General features: G+C 41.8%; 1 protein-coding gene across 2 annotated transcripts in view; it reads left to right on the top strand.

Moving 5' to 3' along the window:
- Nucleotides 1–22,235, top strand: part of LOC129839703 (spectrin beta chain, non-erythrocytic 1-like) — an 89,880-nt gene that overhangs the window by 17,980 nt on the left and 49,665 nt on the right. Inside the window, exons 2-3 of one of the 2 annotated variants that reach the window (XM_055907283.1) lie at nt 546–761; nt 21,021–21,172. In XM_055907283.1, coding sequence (XP_055763258.1) covers nt 611–761; nt 21,021–21,172 — 303 coding nt within the window. In that variant the 5' untranslated portion in view covers nt 546–610. Of the gene's footprint in view, nt 1–545; nt 762–10,491; nt 10,915–21,020; nt 21,173–22,235 lie in introns of those variants that run through there. The other variant, XM_055907291.1, reaches the window with a different exon arrangement.

Below are 22,235 nucleotides of genomic sequence, written 5' to 3'. Positions count from 1 at the left end.
TTTTCACATATCTATAATTGGGTTTAAATCCTTGACATATTTGGAAAATGTGATTAAGCCAAGAGATAGCCATTGTGTACTATTGCTCTGTTTGTCTACCTATGAACCATGTTTAGGCAGCCACTCGAGAGTATAGCGTGATAAATCAGGCTGAAATCTTACTGAAAACATCCCCATAGTTCTGCCCTTATACAATGGTTGCATTCCAGGTCATCTTTTCTGCAGTCATGCTGCACAGATGATCAGATCTCACAACCACATTAATATGATACAGCAATCTTCTGTGATGCACAGCATGACTGCATAAAGACGACTTGGAACGCCATCTACGATATGTAATTCCACCTCTCAGTGAAGTTTACCCCAGGTACAGAACTAGAATCAGCTTTCCCTCCCCCAACCACAAACCATTCTAAAGGGGAAAATGCTAAACTGACCCAAGATCAGCATCTAGGGGCAACTTCACCCTACACATAATACAGCCCTGCTGTCCTAACTGAATGTAGCATGTATGTGAACATGTCTCTCTCTGTCTGTGATTGCAGGGCTTCATCAGAAGCCACTGATGAGGAAGTATAATCGGTGAAAAGGTCAAAGGTGAAAGGTCAGGATGACGACAGTAGCCGCGGATTATGAGCACATGGAGATCACGCAGCAGTACAGCAGCAGCGACACGGTCAACAACCGCTGGGATGATGAGTGGGACAACGAGAACAGCTCAGCTCGCCTGTTCGAGCGCTCGCGCATCAAGGCCCTGGCAGGTGAGTGAGGCGGAGAGGAGTTAGTGCCAAGAATGATAACCCCTGTTGTTGGCATTGCATTCACTTAATCTCATAGAATAGCAATGGTCGTATGATGATGTACACTTGCACTTCGGTTGAAATACTATTCAAAATAGTGGAGCTGTGCTTGCCTGATGCAATGAAACCAATAAAAACGATGGCAAAAGTGCAAACCCCACCCACCTGGCACTCCAGGCAGGCAAAGCAAACGCTCAAGGTAGATGTTGGCGGACAGATACAGGAAGATAGGGAAGAATCCTCTTTGAAACTGCCCGGCAACCACATCATTCATTTGTATATAGATCAATGTGTGTTGAGAAATTCAACTGAGAAAATAAGAAATTATAATTTGGTGCAATTATTGTTGGTGGATTGACATGACATTTGGTAATAGTAGAATGGTTGTGACTTTCTATCATTGAGCTGTTTTAAATGAGAGATTAGGTACAAAATCCCCATGGCAAAGTCACCTAGGCTTACTGGAACAGCGAGAGTTTCATTAGGTAAATGCCTGCGCAGAACCAGCAGCCAACCCTGCAATTGAGCAAAATGTTTTGACAAGAGAGAAAAAATGATCAAAAATAGAAATGAGAAAGTGTTCCTTGGTTTCTCTTCTTGCTGGCCGGAGACCGCAAGCTGTTTTGAGAACTCGGGGGGAAAAAAAGCCCTTGGCATTCCGATGAGCATCCTGCTTCTCACATGACTGTGTTTTCCTGCATTCCTGCCCAGCGGAGCATACGCCTCTCCCCCAACTCCACTTGCTGCAGTCAAGAGTGTCTTCAATGGCTGCATGAACACGTACCTACTAGAGGCCCTTCAAATCCAAACTAGTAACCAGGCGCCCTGGGTTGAATCAAAAACGGGTCATTCTGCTATTAAACTTTGTTCTGCAGTAAAACGTTGTAAAATGAGAATGAAGTCAACGGCATATGAATTCAAGACGTTTGATTGAAGAGGGCCCTCTTGATGTTTACAGTAACGGTGTTGCATCTGAGAATCATCTCGCCCCGTATGACTCAAACAGGAAGGGACATCATTACATTCCCAGTGGCTTGGTAACTCTGTAACCACCCCTGCCCACACACACGCCCACAAGAGATGCCAACATACTCTGTTAAAGTTGCAATATGCAGAAATCGCTCCGCCGTTTCCTGTTGCTAAAGCTCTAATAGTTCGGCTGATTTCAGTTTATGTGACAAAATAAGCTAGTATAGTGTAGAGAATCATTGTAGCTTAGTTTAAAGGTAGGCTAGGCCTATGAAGCGCTGTCCGACTGGTAAAATATTATGAGGTCTAGTGAAAATTACATTAGTTTAAGCCTACCTTTGACTGAAAGATGTCAGGCAGCTTGTTGACCCTTTTATCTCCCGTTTATCTCCCGTTGCACCTGCTATCGGGGGAATTTGAGTATGCTGTGGCTGTTTATACTTCATGATAACCCACTTATTGCGGTGACTGTCACAGGCTAGCGGAGATTCAGCACAATGGATAGTCCAGTTGATCAATTGTCTGCGAATCTGACAAGTAGCCAATCGTACGCCCTCTTTTGTTAATGCAACATTGTGCTTTTTTTGTGCAAATGTTTATTTCCTCGAGCGCTTTTTGTGGTCACAGTGTATCAGCCGTTTTGTGATTAGCAACAGTTTATATTTGAGCCTCTGCCAGTGCCACACATTAGTGGAGAATGGAATGTGAGAGGGAGATTGAGATTGGACATTGTCTACCGTAGCTACGTCTATCACGATTGTCGTATGGTGGAAGAGAGGACCAAGGCGCAGCGTGAAATGAATACATATTTAATTAACGAAGATGAAGAACACTTTACAAACTTAACAAAACAACAAACCGACGAACATGAAGCTATATAAACAATGTGCATACATGCAACATAGACATAGACAATCACCCACAAACTATCTAATGAATATGGCTGCCTAAATATGGTTCCAAATCAGAGACAACGATAGAAAGCTGTCTCTAATTGAGAACCAATCTAGGCAAACATAGACATACATACACCTAGACTAGACACTGCCCCATAAACATACAAAACCCCTAGACAATACAAAACACATACATCCCCCATGTCACACCCTGACCTAACTAAAATAATAAAGAAAACAAAGATAACTAAGGCCAGGGCGTGACAACGTCTGACTGGCGGGCGGCTCTGGCGGCTCCTGACTGGCGGGCGGCTCCTGACTGACTGCTCTAGCGGTTCAGGACAGACGGGCGGCTTTGACGGCTCAGGACAGACGGGCAGCTCTGACGGCTCCGGACAGACGGGCGGCTCAGGCGGCGCTGGGCAGACGGGCGGCGCAGGCGGCGCTGGGCAGACGGACAGCTCAGACGGCGCTGGGCAGACGGACAGCTCAGACGGCGCTGGGCAGACGGCAGACTCTGGCCTGCTGAGGCGCACAGTAGGCCTGGTGCGTGGTGCCGGAACTGGTGGTACCGGGCTAAGGACACGCACCTCAAGGCTAGTGCGGGGAGCAGCAACAGGGCGTACAGGGCTCTGGAGACGCACAGGAGGCTTGGTGCATGGTGCCGGAACTGGTGGTATCGGGCTGGAGACACGCACCACAGGGCGAGTGCGTGGAGGAGGAACAGGGCTCTGGAGACGCACTGGAAGCCTGGTGCGTGGTGTTGGCACTGGTGGTACTGGGCTGGGGCGAGGAGGTGGCACCGGATAGACCGGACCGTGAAGGCGTACTGGAGTCTTGAGCACCGAGCCTGCCCAACCTTACCTGGTTGAATGCTCCCCGTAGCCAGGCCAGTGCGGGTTATTCCACCTCTGTGCTGGCGAACGGGGGACACCATGCGTAAGGCTGGTGCCATGTACACCGGCCCGAGGAGACGCACTGGAGACCAGATGCGTTGAGCCGGCTTCATGGCACCTGGCTCGATGCCCACTCTAGCCCGGCCGATACGAGGAGCTGGGAATTACCGCACCGGGCTATGCACACGTACAGGAGACACCGTGCGCTCTTCCGCATAACACGTGTCTGCCCGTACTCTCGCTCTCCACGGTAAGCACGGGGAGTTGGCGCAGGTTTCCTACCTGACTTTGCCACACTCCCCGAGAGCCTCCCCCCAATACATTTTTGGGGCTGCCTCTCTGGCTTCCAGCCGCGCTTCCTTGCTGCCTCCTCATACCACCGCCTCTCGGCTTTAGCTGCCTCCAGCTCTTCACGAGGGCGGCGATATTCTCCAGATTGTGCCCAGGGTCCTCCGCCGTCCAAAATTTCCTCCCAAGTCCATGAGTCCTGCGATCACTGCTGCTGCCTTTTACCATGCTGCTTGGTCCTTTGTTGGTGGGTGATTCTGTCACGATCGTCGTATGGTGGAAGAGAGGACCAAGGCGCAGCGTGAAATGAATACATATTTAATTAACGAAGACGAAGAACACTTTACAAACTAAACAAAACAACAAACCGACGAACGTGAAGCTATATAAACAATGTACATACATGTAACATAGACATAGACAATCACCCACAAACTACCTAATGAATATGGCTGCCTAAATATGGTTCCCAATCAGAGACTATGATAGACAGCTGTCTATAATTGAGAACCAATCTAGGCAACCATAGACATACATACACCTAGACTAGACACTGCCCCATAAACATACAAAACCCCTAGACAATACAAAACACATACATCCCCCATGTCACACCCTGACCTAACTAAAATAATAAAGAAAACAAAGATAACTAAGGCCAGGGCGTGACGACGTCGAGATGTCGTAGTAGGCAATTCAATATATAGAAGCCATGCAAGTAGCCTAAGGAATGTTTTCTATTAGGGACTTGAGAAGGCATAAATATTTATTATAATTTAACGATTTCTCAACATTGTTTGTCCCAGGAAACAAGAATGGGTTTGGGTGGGAAATCTCAGGAAATCTCACTAGCCCGGTTCCCTGCTATTAAATCCTAAGTAAGCCTTGGACAATTAAACCTTGTCCGAGCCAGAAGAGTACATAGGGCAGGAGCCTATATCTCTTGGTCCAGTAGCGTGAGACAGCTTGATTTAAAAGTATACCCCATGGACAGGACGCTAGACTGTTGCAAGGCCTTACCCCCAATCCTTAAAGCTATAATGCTAAGTGCCAAGCAGAGAGGGATCTTTTTTTAATTTTTATGTAGTCTTTGATATGACTCGGCTGGGGATCGATCTTCCTACCTTCCAAATTCAGGGCGTTCAACAGTAGTGAAAAAAGTACTAAATTGACCTTAAAATATAGAAAGTTACTCATGTAAAAGGGAAAGTCATCCAGTAAAATACTACTTGAGTAGTAAGTCTAAAATTATTTGGTTCTAAATATACTTAAGTATCAAAAGTAAATGTAATTGTTAAAATATTAAGTATCAAAAGTAAAAGTATATTTAATTTCAAATTCCTTATATTAAGCAAAGCAGATGGCACCAGTTTCTTGTTTTCTTTAGGAATGTAGTGAAGTAAAAATAAAAGTTGTCAAAAATATAAATAGTAAAGTAGAGTACAGATACCCGAAAAAACGACATAAGTAGTACGTTAAAGTATTTTTACTTAAGTTCTTTTGTTGGTAAGCTTTCAAACTCACCTCTTATGACCAATGTCCACAAGCAAGCATTGCTTCGCCTAGCAACGCTAGCTTCTCCCAGAGTGGCTTACCATTTGGGTGCTAGCAAGCCGACAGCATGCTAGGTAGTGCTAGGTATCAACAGCCAATCCAGTAGGGGCTATAAGCTATAGTGAGCTTCGATTGATCAACCACGCCACCACATTGCCGGACATTTGCATAGAATTGAGCTTTCCCCGACTTAAGTCCCACCCTTTTCACGCTCTGTTTGACAAGCTTTTCTCGTCTTACTAACTTCCAAAAATGGATGGTCTCCATCATTTTGTCAGAGGCCATCGCTGAAGGGGATATTGCCGGTTATACACGCTGCTTGCTGGGCAAGTTTTCCATCCTGTTTGATAAGTGGAGCCAGTAACACTTTACATTGAGTTGCTCTTATACTTGTGCAGTAACACTGTAATTACACCAATATCAACGTTGGATTAACGTGTTGTTACAATGGACTTCAATAATTGCATTTGAAATACATAGTAATGGAGTTTAGCTGTTTGTTTTGTAATACTGCTCAACTACATTTCTTTGCAATCACTAAGGTATTAAAATATTACACAATTATTTTGTAACAACAATGTTGTGACTGTAGTAATTGCAGGGTTACTACACAGGTATAAGAGCAACTTACTGTAAAGTATTACTTTGAAGCCAGATTGGAATCTACACACCTTAAGTGAGGGTCTTTATTTTAATTATTGATTAGACACGTAGAATAACTGATGTGAACACATGGTGAAGTGTAAAGCAGTGGATTGTGGGTAAATTATTTGGTATTTGGTATTTTGTTAAGATTCCCATTAGCTGTTGCGAAAGCAGCAGCTACTTTTCACACACACACACACACACACACACACACACACACACACACACACACACACACACACACACACACACACACACACACACACACACACACACACACACACACAATCTTAATTTGACCCTGCTTCTCTGTGACAACAGAGTGATCAAATTAAGATAGGAGACCTGCATACAGATCTGCTATTTCAAGGTAAGTCAGCATAGCAAGGTTTCTTTTGGTGAATACATTTTCCACTCACTGCAAATCTGGCCATTCTCCATGAATTGTTCTGACTTCATTCTTTGTAGCATCATGTGAAACTTGAGAAGAGGCTACTTCATGAGCTCAGTGAAGGCCCTATTGTTTCACATCCAACTAAAATAAAAGCATATCTCCATTAACTTTGCCACAGGGAAAAGGAATGGATGACTGTGTCATTTTGATGAACAACTCAATTTGACATTTTAAAGAGATTTCACTCAAGTTTTTGGTATTTTCAATTTGTCTGATTATCACAGAGGTTGACCATCACACAAACCCACCCAGAAACCCACAACCCCTATGTCACCACCCTATTTCCTTTCTCTGTTTCATAGACATTCCTATGAGGTGAGTCATGTGGAAGGACGTGTGTATTTTTCTTGACTAAGAATCTGACTTAAAACCGTGCGTTACAAGTCTAGATGAAAAGGCTTGTATCAAAAGGTTATAGAAGAATAGGGAGGCTGTGGAAGAATTATTTTATTTATTTTATTTCACCTTTATTTAACCAGGTAGGCAAATTGAGAACACGTTCTCATTTACAATTGCGACCTGGCCAAGATAAAGCAAAGCAGTTCGACACATACAACAACACATAGTTACACATGGAGTAAAACAAACATACAGTCAATAATACAGTGAAAAATAAGTCTATATACAATGTGAGCAAGTAAGGTGAGATAAGGGAGGTGAAGGCAAATAATATATATATATAAATAAAAATATAAAAAAGGCCATGGTGGCGAAGTAAATACAATATAGCAAGTAAAAAAAACACTGGAATGGTTGGTATAGCCTTAGGCAGGCTATGGCCTTGTGGATACCTTGTGACCAAACCAAGGAAGTCTTTAATGTCTCGTTTGTTCCATTTACAGTTCACACATTTTTTGGGGCTCTGTACAACTAGGAATGCATATTCATCATGTGTTTTTACCCATTGTATATTTGTTCAAATATACAATTATTTTTTTACCACTCCCGTATGCTTTATTGTGACACAACAAATGTAATATTATTTAACACATAATAATCTAATTTATGTTATGGGAATTCTAGTGTTCCTCAATCAAACTGCCCAAGCACATGAACTACTGGGATCTACATCTAAGGATCTACGTCTAAGGTTGGGCAGACAGACAGACAGACAGGCAGACAGCAGAAAGACAGACAGACAAACAGACAGGCAGACAGACGGTGTCCTTTCTGGCCTTTTCTCATTCCCTGTGTGCATTGTCGAAATGATTCGATTTGCAAGACTCGTGGTACTGAGATGAGCATGAATTCATAACATCATGAGGAGTAGGTATAAGGCAGCATATCTGTGGCCTCCTCCTTCGCCACAAGGCTTTCTCATGAACAGGAGGAGGACAAATGGGATATTGTTGATGGTGCTGCTATGTAGCAAAAATACTCTGCGGCAGAAAACTCCTGAGACTGCTATGAATATAAGGCTACATGGTTGAGTCAGTGGCTAAATCCAAGGGGGAATCATTGTGGAAAACATTTTGGCAGAGCCTAGTCTTGTATGGTATGGTTTTCATTTGGTTGTATTTACTAGGATTATCTGGACTTTACTAATGATTTTGTTGTGTGTCACCACCTTTTTTTATTCTTTTTTTTTTATTATTTGGGGGGTGGGGTGCAGGTACAACATAAGGTTTCATATAATTTCATATTCAGTTCACATCATATTAACCTGTGGGCTGCCACTCAAAAAAACATTTTTTTAAAATAAAATATACATAATTACTAAGTATTGATCATTATGATCATATTACAGAGTTAAAAGGTAATAACAAATGTTGTATGTAAAGGAAAACAAACAAAAAGAAGTGAGCCTCCACCCCCAACCTCCCATCCCATCCCCACCAATCCAACATGTCTCCATCCAAAGTAAAATATTTCCTTGGTGTTAAATACAGTCTGTGAACAAACTTAAATGTATAGTATAAATTGATGGTTCGGATCACGGGATGCCAAGTTCCATATTCTGTTCCAGTTAAAGGGTTGTACAGATTCACTTATCTGTGGACCACACTTTTTTAATGACTAGCTCAGAATATGAACTTTCCAAAAGTTGTTTATACACTGAGTATACTAAACATTAGGAACACCTTCCCAATATTGAGTTGCACCCTCCCCCTCTTTTGCCCTCGGAACAGCTTCCATTCGTCGGGAAATAGACTCTACAAGGTGTCGAAAGCGTTCCACAGGGATGCTGGCCCATGTTGACTCCAATGCTTCCCACAATTGTGTCAAGTTGGCTGGATGTCCTTTGGGTGGTGAACCATTCTTGATACTCACGGGCAACAGTTGAGCGTGACAAACCCAGCAGCTTTGCAGTTCTTGACACAAACTGGTGTGCCTGGCATCTACTACCATACCCCGTTCAAAGGCACTTACATATTTTGTCTTGACCATTTACCCTCTGAATGGTACACATGCACAATCCATGTCTCAATTGTCTCAAGGCTTAAAAATCCTTCTTAAACCTGTCTCCTCCCCTTCATCTACAGTGATTTGAAGTGGATTTAACAAGTGACATCAATAAAGGACCATGGCTTTAACCTGGATTCACCTGGTCAGTCTAATGTCGTTGAAAGAGCAGGTGTTCCTAATGTTTTGTATACTAAGTGTATATTATAGAGATCAGTTATTTTGGGACCCCAGATCATTTCTTTATAAATCCCAATATTGGATGGTTCGGTAGTTGGGTTTCCCGAGGGATACCATAGGCCAGCATAGGTGACTTAAGTTGTAAATAGACCTATAGAAAAAAGGAGTTGCCTGGTAATGTGTATTTGTCTTTCAAATCTTAGAATGTTCAAAAACCATTACTGTCCATAATATCAGAAAAGGTACGGATTCCACATTTGGACCATTGGGGAGATGCAAAAGGCCGCCCTTATTGCAATTTTTTTTTTGTATGGGCATGCCATTTTGATTCCCAGTTACGTTGTTTATCAGTTTTGCGGCAAATAGAAATTGTGTGAGCAATAATTGGACCCAAGCATAGTTTACATTGTTTAAGGGATTTATCTGTGAAGACCACCTCTTTTGGACTTTACGATTTATGAGTCATTTTATTATTTGATTGACAAATAGATTAATCTTCAAATGATACAGTACCATCTTTAGTCCTAACCAACTCTTTTCTGTTGCTATCCTAAGCTCCTACTTTCATAGCCTCAAAGAATCAAACACTAACTGTTATAGAAGGTGTCTCTGCTTAGAGAGAGATCTGTCTGTCCTTGCCCTGGCAAAGTTCGCAGAGGTACCTTGACCATTTATGTTTGATTTGTAATCAGAATCCTTTTTGCTTTGTGATGTTCTGCATAGTGGAAACTGGTTGAGTGTGCTCCTCCTTTGTTTGGGAAGCAACCATTCATGAGCCAATATGCGGACTATTCATCCATTAGGAAGAAAGAGGGGGAGGCTTTCAGTTCACCTCTGAAACAGGACGTTTGTTGGGTCACTTTTTTGACAGGACGTTGGTCGCTCACATAATTTAAAACCTGCATTTATACATTTCTGGAATGGCCAGATTTTTCCTCTGTCTCTAACTGAACAACAATGCTGGGAAATGGGGGGGTTGTATCCTGGCTAGCTTCCCTCTAGCCCCTCCTCTCTTCAGGCTTGGTACGGCCCAACCTCCTTCCCTTTTCTCCCCACTGCTGGGGCCATCATGGAAATGAGGCGGTGACATCATCACTGAGCTCCCAGGCAGTGGCTAGCCACTGACGAAATTACAAACTCCTGTTCCCCTCCCCTCTTTAAACCCATCCCCTCCTCCTCCCAGACGTATGAAAGGTGTGCTGCGTTTGAGAAAAACCCTTTCATTCTCTTTTTTATTGGACTCCTATTCCTTCTCCTTCCTTAATTGTCTGCCAGTTGAGGATGAGGTGCAGTGATTTTTTGGGGGGCAATACCACTCTTTAAAAAGCCTGTACTCCTGAATGGGTGAGCAGCTCACAACCACAGGGAGGGGGGCGTGAGAGGGGGTGGGGTGGAGGCTGCTTTTGAATGGGTTGAGAGGGAAGACAGAACAATCACGAGAGAAGAAGAAGCATGTTGTGCCCCCTATCTGACACAGATCCTGCTTCTCCACGCCTGTTCCTTCAGTGGCTGCTCTGGGAAGAGTCTCGTCCTTGAGAATATTCCCTCCTTTCCTTACTTTTACTGGATTCTTTTTTGGAGCTTGTGGTGTAGCAAGGTTGGCGGTAGGAGGCTAAAAAAGCCCATTGGATCCCTCTTAACTTCCCTCCGTTTTTCGCCTTGCTGCGCTTGCGTTTTTTTCTGAGGGTCCCAGTTTTAGTTTGGAACTATGGAAGTGGACTGGGAGTTGGGTGGGCAAGATGTACAATACACTGACCCGGACTCTGGTTACCCTGCTCAGGTTGCTTTCAACTACAACATGTTAGAAGGGCGCTTTAAACAGCTTCAAGGTAAGTGAATGATGGAGACTGCAGTCGCCTTTTGTTTATAGGTGTTGCTATGCTATATGCTCTGTCAGCAGATAGACGGCGAGGTCTAGAGAGAGAATTCAGGATCCTCTGTGTTGAATTTGGCAGTTCTTTATCACGGTAATGTTAGTTGGATGAAGAGCATTATATTTCATTGTTGTTCTTTTACTTCTTAGAAAATAAAACAAATTGGGTGTCTTAATCCTATAAGACTGTTAGTGGTGGATATGACACGTTTAGTATGGCAGCACTATGATCTGGCGTAAGGATGACTTTCAGCCTGGATTATAAGGCTGTGTCTTTTTTGGAGGGTAGGAATTTAGTGTTGACAATAAAATACTAAATAGCTGTTTTCGAAGGAGGTCCTCTGTCTACAAACACACAATCCACGATGCTATCTAAATGGCATGCATGCTAGTTCTTGGTGGGTAGTCAGGACAACAATAGCATGAGAGGGGACAGGGAAGGTGGGAGTGGTTGTTTTGTCCAGCCATCCCATGCAAATACACTTTCAAGGAGTCAAATTCTAGGAAATTATAGCACTTAACAATATGTTTTTAAATAGTTAGCCTTGTATGTGTTATTTAAAAAAAGTATTTTTTATTTTGACAAAACAGGGATAAAGGCTTACTATATGTTAAATAGCATCACTATTCGTTGTACAGTATGTCATTGTGCTATATTGTGTGATATTGTTTACTATTGTTTAGTACATTTGATACAAAATTACTTATTTTCTAAATACATTTTTGACATTCATTTTCATATTTTCATTATGATGAACCCCAGGCTAGACTGCAATAGAAAAAAAGGAGAAATGAACATGGTAATGTAACCATTATCATAGTAACATTGTTTTATAGTCCTGCTGTTCTTGTTGACATGTAAATGATTTTTGTTGACGTCTTTGTTGGGGTTTCTCTCGTCCCAAAGAGAATGTGGTCTTTGCCACATGATAATATCAGTCATTAACTCAGTCTCTCTATGAGATATTGTGTCTGAATGCACTATTCTGTTGTTGAATGTGTCTCTTCTATATATTTTATATATAAGTCCCCTTATCATTAATAGATCATTACATTTACAGCAAGGGTCAGAATTTGTCCAGTTTTTCTCATTGGAATGGTATAAACTGGCCACAACAACAATGTGGATACGGCTGGAGGAATATGTGCCGTTCCTTAATGTGTAGCTTTGTGTAGAGTTTACTAACTGCCGAAACCTTGTCCAATGTTGTAAAGCAGCCGGAATGAAAAGGAAGACAGAGAGATAGTCTTGAACTTTCACCCTCTGGTCTATTGGCTTTACTCAGTTATAGATGACTGAATTGAGAAAACATCACAGAGTCAACTTTATTGATTACTATTCTTGTGTCATGTAGTGCCAGCATGCTTCATAATATTTCTTTTTTAAATTGAGTGAAGATATTACAGAATTTATGGATTGACCGGGTGTGCTGATAATGCTAATTTTAATGCAACACTTCTACTGTAACAAGTGTTGATAGGGTCTCAAAGTGTAGTCTACAGGATCTAGGAACAGTAACGTTCAACTGAAAATGTCAGACTTACTGTAAGTGGAGTAGGATTACCATTGGTTGTATCAGCGTGACCCTTGATCTTTAGCGAGTTAAGTAGTAACCTTGTTCAAGCCCGAACTGCTCATAGGACAGGAGCCTATCTCCTGTTTCTGTAGCGTGAGACAGCTTGATGTACAAGTACACCCCTGGATAGGACGCTAGTCTATCGCATGACCTGATTTTAGGCAGAGCTCTCTGGTTCATAGTTCGTAAATGTGTTATATTTTCAGCATAACAGCGTGGTGTCATTGTGCCAGTGACTTTTTATAAACAGGCATGAACTGTAAAAAACATTGAGCAAATAATTTTGTACAGCTGTTCCGTGGCTGTATCAACCAAAAATAAATTGAAAGTGGATTGTCAGGTCTCATGTATTTTTCTGTTTTAACTAAAACGTTTAAGGCTGGTTTCTCTCAGCCAGATGAAGCTTATTCCTGTACTTAAAAGCACTTTTATAATGGAGATTTTCCATTGATCTTTTTCATCCAGGAGTAGGCTTAATCTGTGTCCTTGAAGTGGGCTTTTTAGGTCAATCCTTTGCTTTGACAAGCTTGAGCTGGCTTGGTTACACATCCGCCATAGTTGCTAAAGCCGTGCTGGAAAGGGCCGTGTGAAAAGACGATATTCGATCTAACATTGTATGGATTGGGTCGGCACGATAGTGTAAAGAAGTTATTAGATGCACTCCAGTCGCTTCTGTACAAGACTGTAGCTACTTCCCCACACCAATGAGCTGGACTACCACCACACAGACGTGAGTGCTGAAGTACTACTTTTGTCTGCAAACGGGGCCCTGCCAACCCGGCTTCCACCACAGTCGGCCTCTAAATGACCGTCTGTTCTGCTGCTGGCAAGGACATATTTTATGGAGAGACAAAAAAGAGGGCAACAGAAAGTCATGGAACTGAAGAAGTCTTTGAATGGGCTGGGGTGGGGAAGGGGGCAAACTTGAGTGTTGAAAAGACTGTAGTTCTAGTCTTTACAAGTTTGATTTTCTCTATTAAGATACACTGACTGACTATTTGAACTTGACACCCCATTTGCCTGATACCCTGAAATATAGCATTGAAGGTTAGCTTTTGGTATGCCCTCAGTTGTTGAATTCTGATAAGTAAGTACCAGAGAATACCATTTACCTAGGCTGGGATTAAATCCAATCGTGCTTGGTCAGTAATGCAGCTTTTAAAGGCAATGTTCCCGCTTTCGCGACACATTCACAGTAAACGCTGCATATGTCGGCTAAATCGGAAATTACCTTTAAATGTGCATTGTCGACAAAGCGTGATCGGATTGAATTCCGGCCTTCATCCTAGTTAATAGCAGGTAAATACCAGTGGAAACTACTGGAAAATATAGTGCTATTGTGACTTTTGACAATAGTAAGTATGATGTTGAGGTTTTCAACCACGTCTTTACTATAAAGTCCTGATAAAACATGTCAGAGAATTCAAAGAGGGAGAGATATCGAAATGTAGTGAATGTTTTTACTGGGTGTAAATGGACATAAAGCCATGTCCTGTTTAGTGCTTTGTTTTCCCTTTTGCCAGGCATTGTCTGCCAGCGAAATGTTGATGTTGAGTCATTGATTTGAAACATATAGCTGTTGGTAGTTGCTTGTGTGATAACCTGAGGCTTGTTAAAGAACAAACAGGCCATCTGCCATAACACCCTGACTTATCTGACTGGTGATCTGTTTTTACCCTTCTATCAATAGAGGGACTTTATCCACTTCATGACATGGAGACATCTTGTCAAGTACGCTACCTGGTATTTATGTTTTCCCAGTGTTCCCATGTGTTTTGTTGGCATAACGTTTTTAGATCGTCATTGCTGGTTAGTTGGCAAAACATCGTTAACGCGCACAGTTTGTGTTTAATTTCGATCTAGTTTTCAAACAACAATCAACAATAGCATTTCAGGTTTTACATGAAGTTGACTTCATGTCTGACAACTCAATCAAATGTTGAATGTTGATCTGACAACGCCTTTGTCCAGTGGTTAGTCACCCCTAAACATGGCAGTGTGACCTCATCCACTAATCCAGCCCTAATACACAGGAAGTCAGAAGAATTTCAATCTTCTGACCCGCCACAGGCCACAGGATGTTGATTCAACTGTGAGGGAAGAAGGAAGCAACCTTTGAACTGCTTTGCTAAGATGTCCAGTCTTCCACCTTCGTTTTTCGTCCTTGGATGCTGATTTCTAGTCTGTTCATTTGTTAGTTTGTCAATATATGAATGCTATATCATATAATATGTACATCTAGGCCTAAACACAATGGCTGTTGTTTTTTTTGTCCCTCTGAATGATTGTTTTCAGTCTCTGCCAATCATTAGACTGCCCACACAAGAGTGGCTGAAAGACAGACTGTAGAATATGAGAGGAGTAAATCTTGTCAATAGGTAACTAGCACTGAACATGAACAGTGCTTTAGCTGTGCAGTTACAAAATGGAATCTTTCACCATGTTCAGTATTTCCTGCCAGCTAAGGGTGGGGTAGTAATCCAAATTGCCATGAACTCTGCAATTCCTGAGTAGTGCCCTAATCAAGATCTCCCTTTCCTGCCGAAACCTAGAGAGAGGAAAAAAAGAGAGAGAAAAGAAACCAAACTGGAATTTGAATGAATGTGCATCTCTATTGAGATAAGATGAGAGATTTGCTTTTGGGAACCGGAGAGTTAGCCCCCAGGATAGAGATACAAGATGCGATCAATAAATCAATAGTTTCTATTTTGTGTCAGTCGTGATGATCAGACTGCTCATATCCCAGCTGGTTGGATTTGCAATAGAGCTGTGTGTCAAGGTCACAAAGCAATGCTACGACTTGGGATGATTTTCTCTGGAAGAGAGTGATATCCAACACAATTAGGACTAAATAACACTCTATTAATCATTGCAATAGTAAGAAATTAATGAATATACTTGAATATATGGGTTGTTGCACCAATTCGGTGCCATTTGCATAGCTGCGGGAAGTAGGGGTGCTGAGGGTGCTGGCACCCCCTGATAAAGCACAATTAAAAAAATACGTCTTAATTCATATAAAAAATCAGATGTATTGAATTTTCCATGTGGTCCATTTGAAAAGGAACTTCAATTAATATAGCAGACTTTTACAATTCAATATTTGTGCACAACTTCTACTTAAAATATCAAATGGACACAAAAGGCACTCATTTTGTGGAATGACCCATATAATATCTATACTTTAATAAAGGAGTGAATTAGCAGTCACAGAAAGACACAGGAACTGATACAGGACCGATGCATTTTAAGGGTCAGGGTCAAATAGGGGTAGTACTACTGTATGTAACAAAGTGCAATGAATGTACATTCCAATACAATTACCTTTTTGCATGATTTTTTTGTGACACTAACCAGGTTGCCGTCCAACCTTTTTATGCTAGTAAAGTACACGGCGGGAAAAAAAAATGTCACGACAGGCCTGATGGGGCTGGTGAAAGTGCACAGTGATCTTGATGCACCTTTCCAATAAATATCATGGGTCTTGTTTTGGTGACATGATGATCGATGCTTGACTGCCGTTTGACAAATACAAATATTTTGACTCTTAACCATAATAATCTCATCATGTAGGCTAGCCTACCCGCACTGTATCTGCGAGCTGTTGGCTAGAGCGTGCATGCCAAGACCAGAGTAGGCACATCTGCTATTTTGTGACAAAAATATCGGTAGAGTTGAAAATGTGATGGAATCAGACTGAGCTTTAGATCCTCACGCGCTGATTTTTATCCGAAAAAGAATAGAATATTCACATTAAAATATGTTACCAGTTGAATGGAAACCTAGCTATGTACTATAAAGATTGATACTAAAACCTCTTTATACCAACAAAGCCATTTTATAGCACAAACTAAGAATCTCAATTGGTGGTACTCAATCAGTGACCCAACCCTCCAAAACGTATTAGTAGTATTGATTGAATTCAACTTCCTTTATTGCAGCTATTCCCAAACTGGTGTACGCATACCCCCAGGGGTACGAGCAATGCCGTCGGGGGTACGCCTAATGATCATGTGACTCACAGTCCATTTAGATTTTCCAACGTGGCTATACATTTGGGTGATGTTTTTTTCTCGCCTGAGTAGCCTCGTTTCACTGCGAAAAATAAAATTAAACCATGTAGTGTTCAGCGAAATAACAACACAATATCAAATACAGGTAGCCCAGTCAAATAATATACATCCAATCACATTAACCGCTACTCTCTCGCAGGAAACCTTCACTCTTGCGCAGACATTTAGAAACGAAACATGCCAATTAGAAAAATAAGCCATGGGAGTTTGAGCGAGAATTAAGATGACTTTCGAGTAGTAAGACGTGTATGAAAGCAACAGATACCATTAATAAGAAGGGGCTAGAAGCGTCTTATATGGTGAGCTACCGAGTGGCTAGGACAGGCAAGCTCCATACCTTTGTGGAGGACTTAATTCTTCCTGCTGCCGCGGATATGGCTGGGACAATGCTGGGGGAAAAGGCCAAGAAAACTATACAGGCAAATGCTTCATCAAACAACACTTTCACAACGCATCAGTGACATGGCAGGAGATGTTTTGAAACAATTACTGCTTTGCATACAAGTCAGTAGATTCTATGCGTTACAGCTAGATGAGTCAACAGACGTGGCGGGCCTGGCACAGCTCCTGGTATATGTCCGTTACGTTTATGGGAGTGTCAATTAAGGATGACAGGGAGACATAGTGGAGTGGTAACGCACGACGCCACTTGGGTACACTGCAGAATCCACCGAGAGGCTCTTGCTGCCAAGGGAATGTCTGACAGCTTGAAAGACGTTTTTGACACTACAGTGAAAAGGGTTAACTTTGTTAAAGCAAGGCCCCTGAACTTTTGTGTATTTTCTGCATTATGCAATGATATGGGCCGCGACCATGTAACGCTTTTACAACATACAGAAGTGCGCTGGTTATCAAGGGGCAAAGTATTGACACGTTTTTTAAATTGAGAGACAAGCTTAAAGTTTTATTTTCTGACCATAATTTTCACTTGTCTGACCGCTTGCATGATGATGAGTTTCTCACACGACTGGCCTATCTGGGTGATATTTTTTCTCGCCTGAATGATCTGAATCTAGGATTGCAGGGACTCTCCGCAACTATATTCAATGTGCGGGACAAAATTGAAGCTACGATTAAGAAGTTGGAGCTCTTCTCTGTCTGCATTAACAAGGACAACACACAGGTCTTTCCATCATTGTATGTTTTTTTTGTGTGCAAATGAACTCAAGCTTACGGACAATGTCAAATGTGATATAGCAACGCACCCAGCTCACTCAGGTGTTCAATTACGCAGGTACTTTCCTGAAACGGACGACACAAACAACTAGATTCGTTATCCCTTTCATGCCCTGCCTCCAGTCCACTTACTGACATCTGAACAAGAGAGCCTCATCGAAATTGCAACAAGCGGTTCTGTGAAATTTGAATTTAATTAGAAGCCACTGCCAGATTTCTGGATAGGGCTGTGCTTAGAGTACACAATACAACCCAACATTGCAGAGTTATTTGCATCCTTTCAAGCACACCATTCTCATTAACCTGTGGTGAGTTATTCGCCATTTTTGATGAACAAATAAGGTTTTATATGTAAGATGGCTAAATAAAGAGCAAAACTATTGATTATTATTATATTATTAGTTGTGCCCTGGTCTTAGAAGAGCTCTTTGTCACTTCCCATGAGCTGGGTTGTGACAAAAACTCACACTCCTTCTTATGTTTCATACATGTATTGTATAGTGTATGTGTGGCAAGCTTACAATGATGGCAAAAAAACTACACTTGAGAGTGCGCTGACCCTGGTGCTAGAGGGGGTACACCACTGGAGGTTGAATGTTTGAAGGGGTACAGGACTATAAAAAGTTTGGGAACAACTACTCTGTTGCATGAAGGTCCTAAAGCGATAATCTGCTAAAAATGGCATTGAGATGACATTGGAATCATTTGAAAAATGTGGGTGTCATTTCAGATAATAAATTATGTATTTCTCTTAACCATATCCCCCTACTTGGCCCTTCAAGATACTGCTATCATTTTCCAATCAGCCCAAGGTCTTTGAAAAATGACAAACGGCACGACGCAGTCTTGTTTAATGAAACGATCTGAAATTGTCTTTATTGGCATCCATTTTTTTGTTGTTAAACATCTTAAACTCACTCTTCGAACTGTGTTAATAGATCGGGAGCTATGTGTTTACCTAACGATAAGACCAGATGCTAGTGCAACATTCCTCTAGCTAGCCCTCCCCGGAGTTGAGCTAGGGCAGGGGTGGAATAGAGGAACACTGCCTCTATTGTTCTGTCCAGTTCTGTCTTGTCCTCCGGGCTCACAGGAGGCTCCTTAAAAAAAATCCCCACTAGCATGTACCACTATGTGACGCTTGTGGTGATGTTACCATGTTGCAATAATGCCACAGAAATGGGTTTGGATGCATTGGAGGTTGGTGGCACCTTAATTGGGGAGGATGGGCTCGTGGTAATGCCTGGAGCGGAAAAGCTGGAACGTTATGAAATACATCAAACACATGTGTTTATGCCATTCCATTCGCTCCTTTCCAGACGTTATTATGAGCCGTTCTCTACTCAGCAACCTCCTGTGATGATAGCTGGTTGTACCTCTGAGGGGTAGGGCAGCAAGCAGGAAGTTGGCTCTGAGTCTAGTTAGTTAAGTCATACACACTACAATTGTGGTCAGGGTTCAGTATTAACTGAGCGATCGATTCCAAATCAATAGTGTTTTTTAATCAAAGGATACCTTTTTATTTCATATGTTGATATCATGTTTTGTGTTTCAGAGATGGGGGGGATGTGAGGAATAGGTTCGACCTTCTCCAATTGTTTTTCTTCGTCAGATCGTCAAACGTGTCAAATAAACCACTAATTAAAAAAAGTCAAGAGGGCCTTGGAGTTGGAGAGTACATTGCAAGGTGCAGCCAGCCCTGCGTGTGGTGAGGTCATCTACCTCATTTCGCCATGTGGCAAACGAACAATCAAATCAGATGCTTACGTCTTTGCAGGGATAAGGAATGCAATAACAGGAAAATTGGGGAGGATTATAAATAAACACGCCTTGTGTTCATGGATATGAACTCTGAGCCAGAGGGTGCGGCATTGGCCCTGTCGAGGGCCCCGAACATAAACAGGATAGCCCCAGCTCCCGCTTCCACTTTTTTTTTTTTTTTTTGAAGCTATGGTTGTATCTCATTAGTCTGCAGTGGCTTTCTCCCCTCGTCTCCTCACTTTCATGTGCACTGTCCTGAGAACCCAGAACAGATGACAGCAATATGGTCGATCCCCTATCAAGCATTTGCGTTCACCTGTCCATTTCCTTAATCTCAGTGGACATGGAGAGACCAGGTGAGGAAGCCTTAAGACCTTCTGCAATAGGTCTGAAGAGGCAAGGCCACCAGTCCCAATCCGCTCTAGTTGTTTTAAAATCTGGATCATGAAAGGATGATGAGTTGCATGTGACAAAGGGGGCCAATCACCCACAGTGACGAAAACCTCTCATATGACACAATTATACAATGAGTATCAGTACTGTTACTGTATACAACAACACATGGGTTCCATCATTAACCACAATACTTAGCTACACAGTATTTATTTTGTTTACTTACAAAGTTACATTTGAATGGCAGTCTTACAAGCTTATTGACATTTTCAATCTAACCTTGGGGATCCAGGGAGTACACATTTTAAATATACTTTAGCCCAGCGCTAAAACACCTGATTCAGTTGATCATGGGATGATTACAGTAGTTGATTAGTTAGATCACTGCTCTATAGTATTTCAGGCTTGAAATTACCAGGCTGTATAGGGACAGTGTGAGCAGTTATCTATACTTCAATTTCTTGTTCCAGCATTATTATCTTCCATAGCCTTACTTTACTTAACTAAAGCTACTTTGAAAAAGTAATTTATACGTTTATAAAATCTTGCCTATTTCACCCATGTTTTCTACCCTTTTTGCCAAAAAAAGTAGTGTGTAGTTCCAGTAGTTAGCTGCACCGCTACATGGTCAAAAAGTAATTAACTACCGCAAACACTACCAAGATTTTAATTTAGTTAATCTACCACAAAGCTACTGCAAAATGTAGTTTAATTACTACATTACTACATTTTGTTCTGGGTTCTCAACACTGCTAATTTGGCAAACATAGGGCAGCAGGTAGCCTGCGGTTAAGAGTGTTGGGCCAGTAACCAAAAGGTCACTCTTTCAAAGCCCTGAGCTGACTAGGTAAGAAATCTGTTAATGTGCCCTTGAGCAAGGCACTTAACCCTAACTGCTCCTGTAAGTCACTCTGGATAAGCGCGTCTGCTAACATGTATTTTTTTTTTACCGTAACTCTGCTTATCCGTCACCAGGAATTCACTTGTTTCTTCTCCAATTAATTTAATGACATATCACTTTGACATAGCTTCTCTTTATTACTTGTTTCTTAGTTGTATTCCCTGTCTTCTTTTCTCTCCAGATGAGCGCGAAGCGGTGCAGAAGAAGACCTTCACCAAATGGGTGAACTCTCACCTCTCCCGGGTGTCCTGCCGCATCACCGACCTGTACAGGGACCTGAGTGATGGACGCATGCTCATCAAACTGCTGGAGGTGCTGTCTGGGGAGAGACTGGTGAGTACCGTGCTACCCGGGCCTGTATGGATCAGTTTAGCCGTTTAGCTCACAATGAATAAGATTACATGGTCAGGGAGGTCCTGATCCTAGATCAGCACTTCTACTCTGAGATGCTTGAGGATCGTTCCACAAAAAGAGTGCCTTTTGATATTTTAAGTAGCAGTTGTGCACCAACATTGCATTTTAATAGCCTGTTAAATTAAATGAAGTGCCCTTTAATTAAAACCTCTTAAGGATCTGACACTTTTTTTCCAATTTTCGCCTAAAATGACATACCCAAATCTAAGTGCCTGTAGCTCAAGACCTGAAGCAAGGATATGCATATTCTTGATACCATTTGAAAGGAAACACTTTGAAGTTTGTGGAAATGTGAAATTAATGTAGGTGAATATAACACATTAGATCTGGCAAAAAGATAATACAAAGAAAAAAACATGCTTTACAAAAACATTTTTTTACCATCATATTTGGAATGCAAGAGAAAGGCCATAATGTATTATTCCAGCCCAGGCACAATTTAGATTTTGGACACTAGATGGCAGCAGTGTATGTGCAAAGTTGTAGACTGAGCCAATGAACCATTGTATTTCTGTTCAAAATGTTCCATCAAGACTGCCCAAATGTGCCTAATTTGTTTATTAATAACTTTTCAAGTTCATAACTGTGCACTCTCCTCAAACAATAGCATGGTATTCCTTCACTGTAATAGTGACTATAAATTGGACAGTGCAGTTAGATTAACAAGAATTGAAGCTTTCTGCCAATATCAGATATGTCTATGTCCTGGGAAATGTTCTTGTTACGTACAACCTCATGCTAATCGCATTAGCCTACGTTAGCTCAACCGTCCCGTGGGGGAACCACGATAGACCACATGTTGAATTCAAAATATCTGAATAATTCAATTAATATGAATAAAGACTTGCTAAAGTGCCAAAATTCTGTTTTTTGACATGTCACTCCGTCAACCCTGTGTATTTCTAGGAAGATTTTAACCCACTTAACCCCAACATTTCACCATCATTGTAAAGCCTTAGTTAGTTTGTTGCTTAGACTAAGT

This window comes from Salvelinus fontinalis, chromosome 3 (assembly GCF_029448725.1).
Source record: "Salvelinus fontinalis isolate EN_2023a chromosome 3, ASM2944872v1, whole genome shotgun sequence".
NCBI classification, from domain to species: Eukaryota; Metazoa; Chordata; class Actinopteri; order Salmoniformes; family Salmonidae; genus Salvelinus; species Salvelinus fontinalis.
Note: the sequence above shows the minus strand (reverse complement) of the source record. Positions and strands in the feature narration are given on the sequence as shown.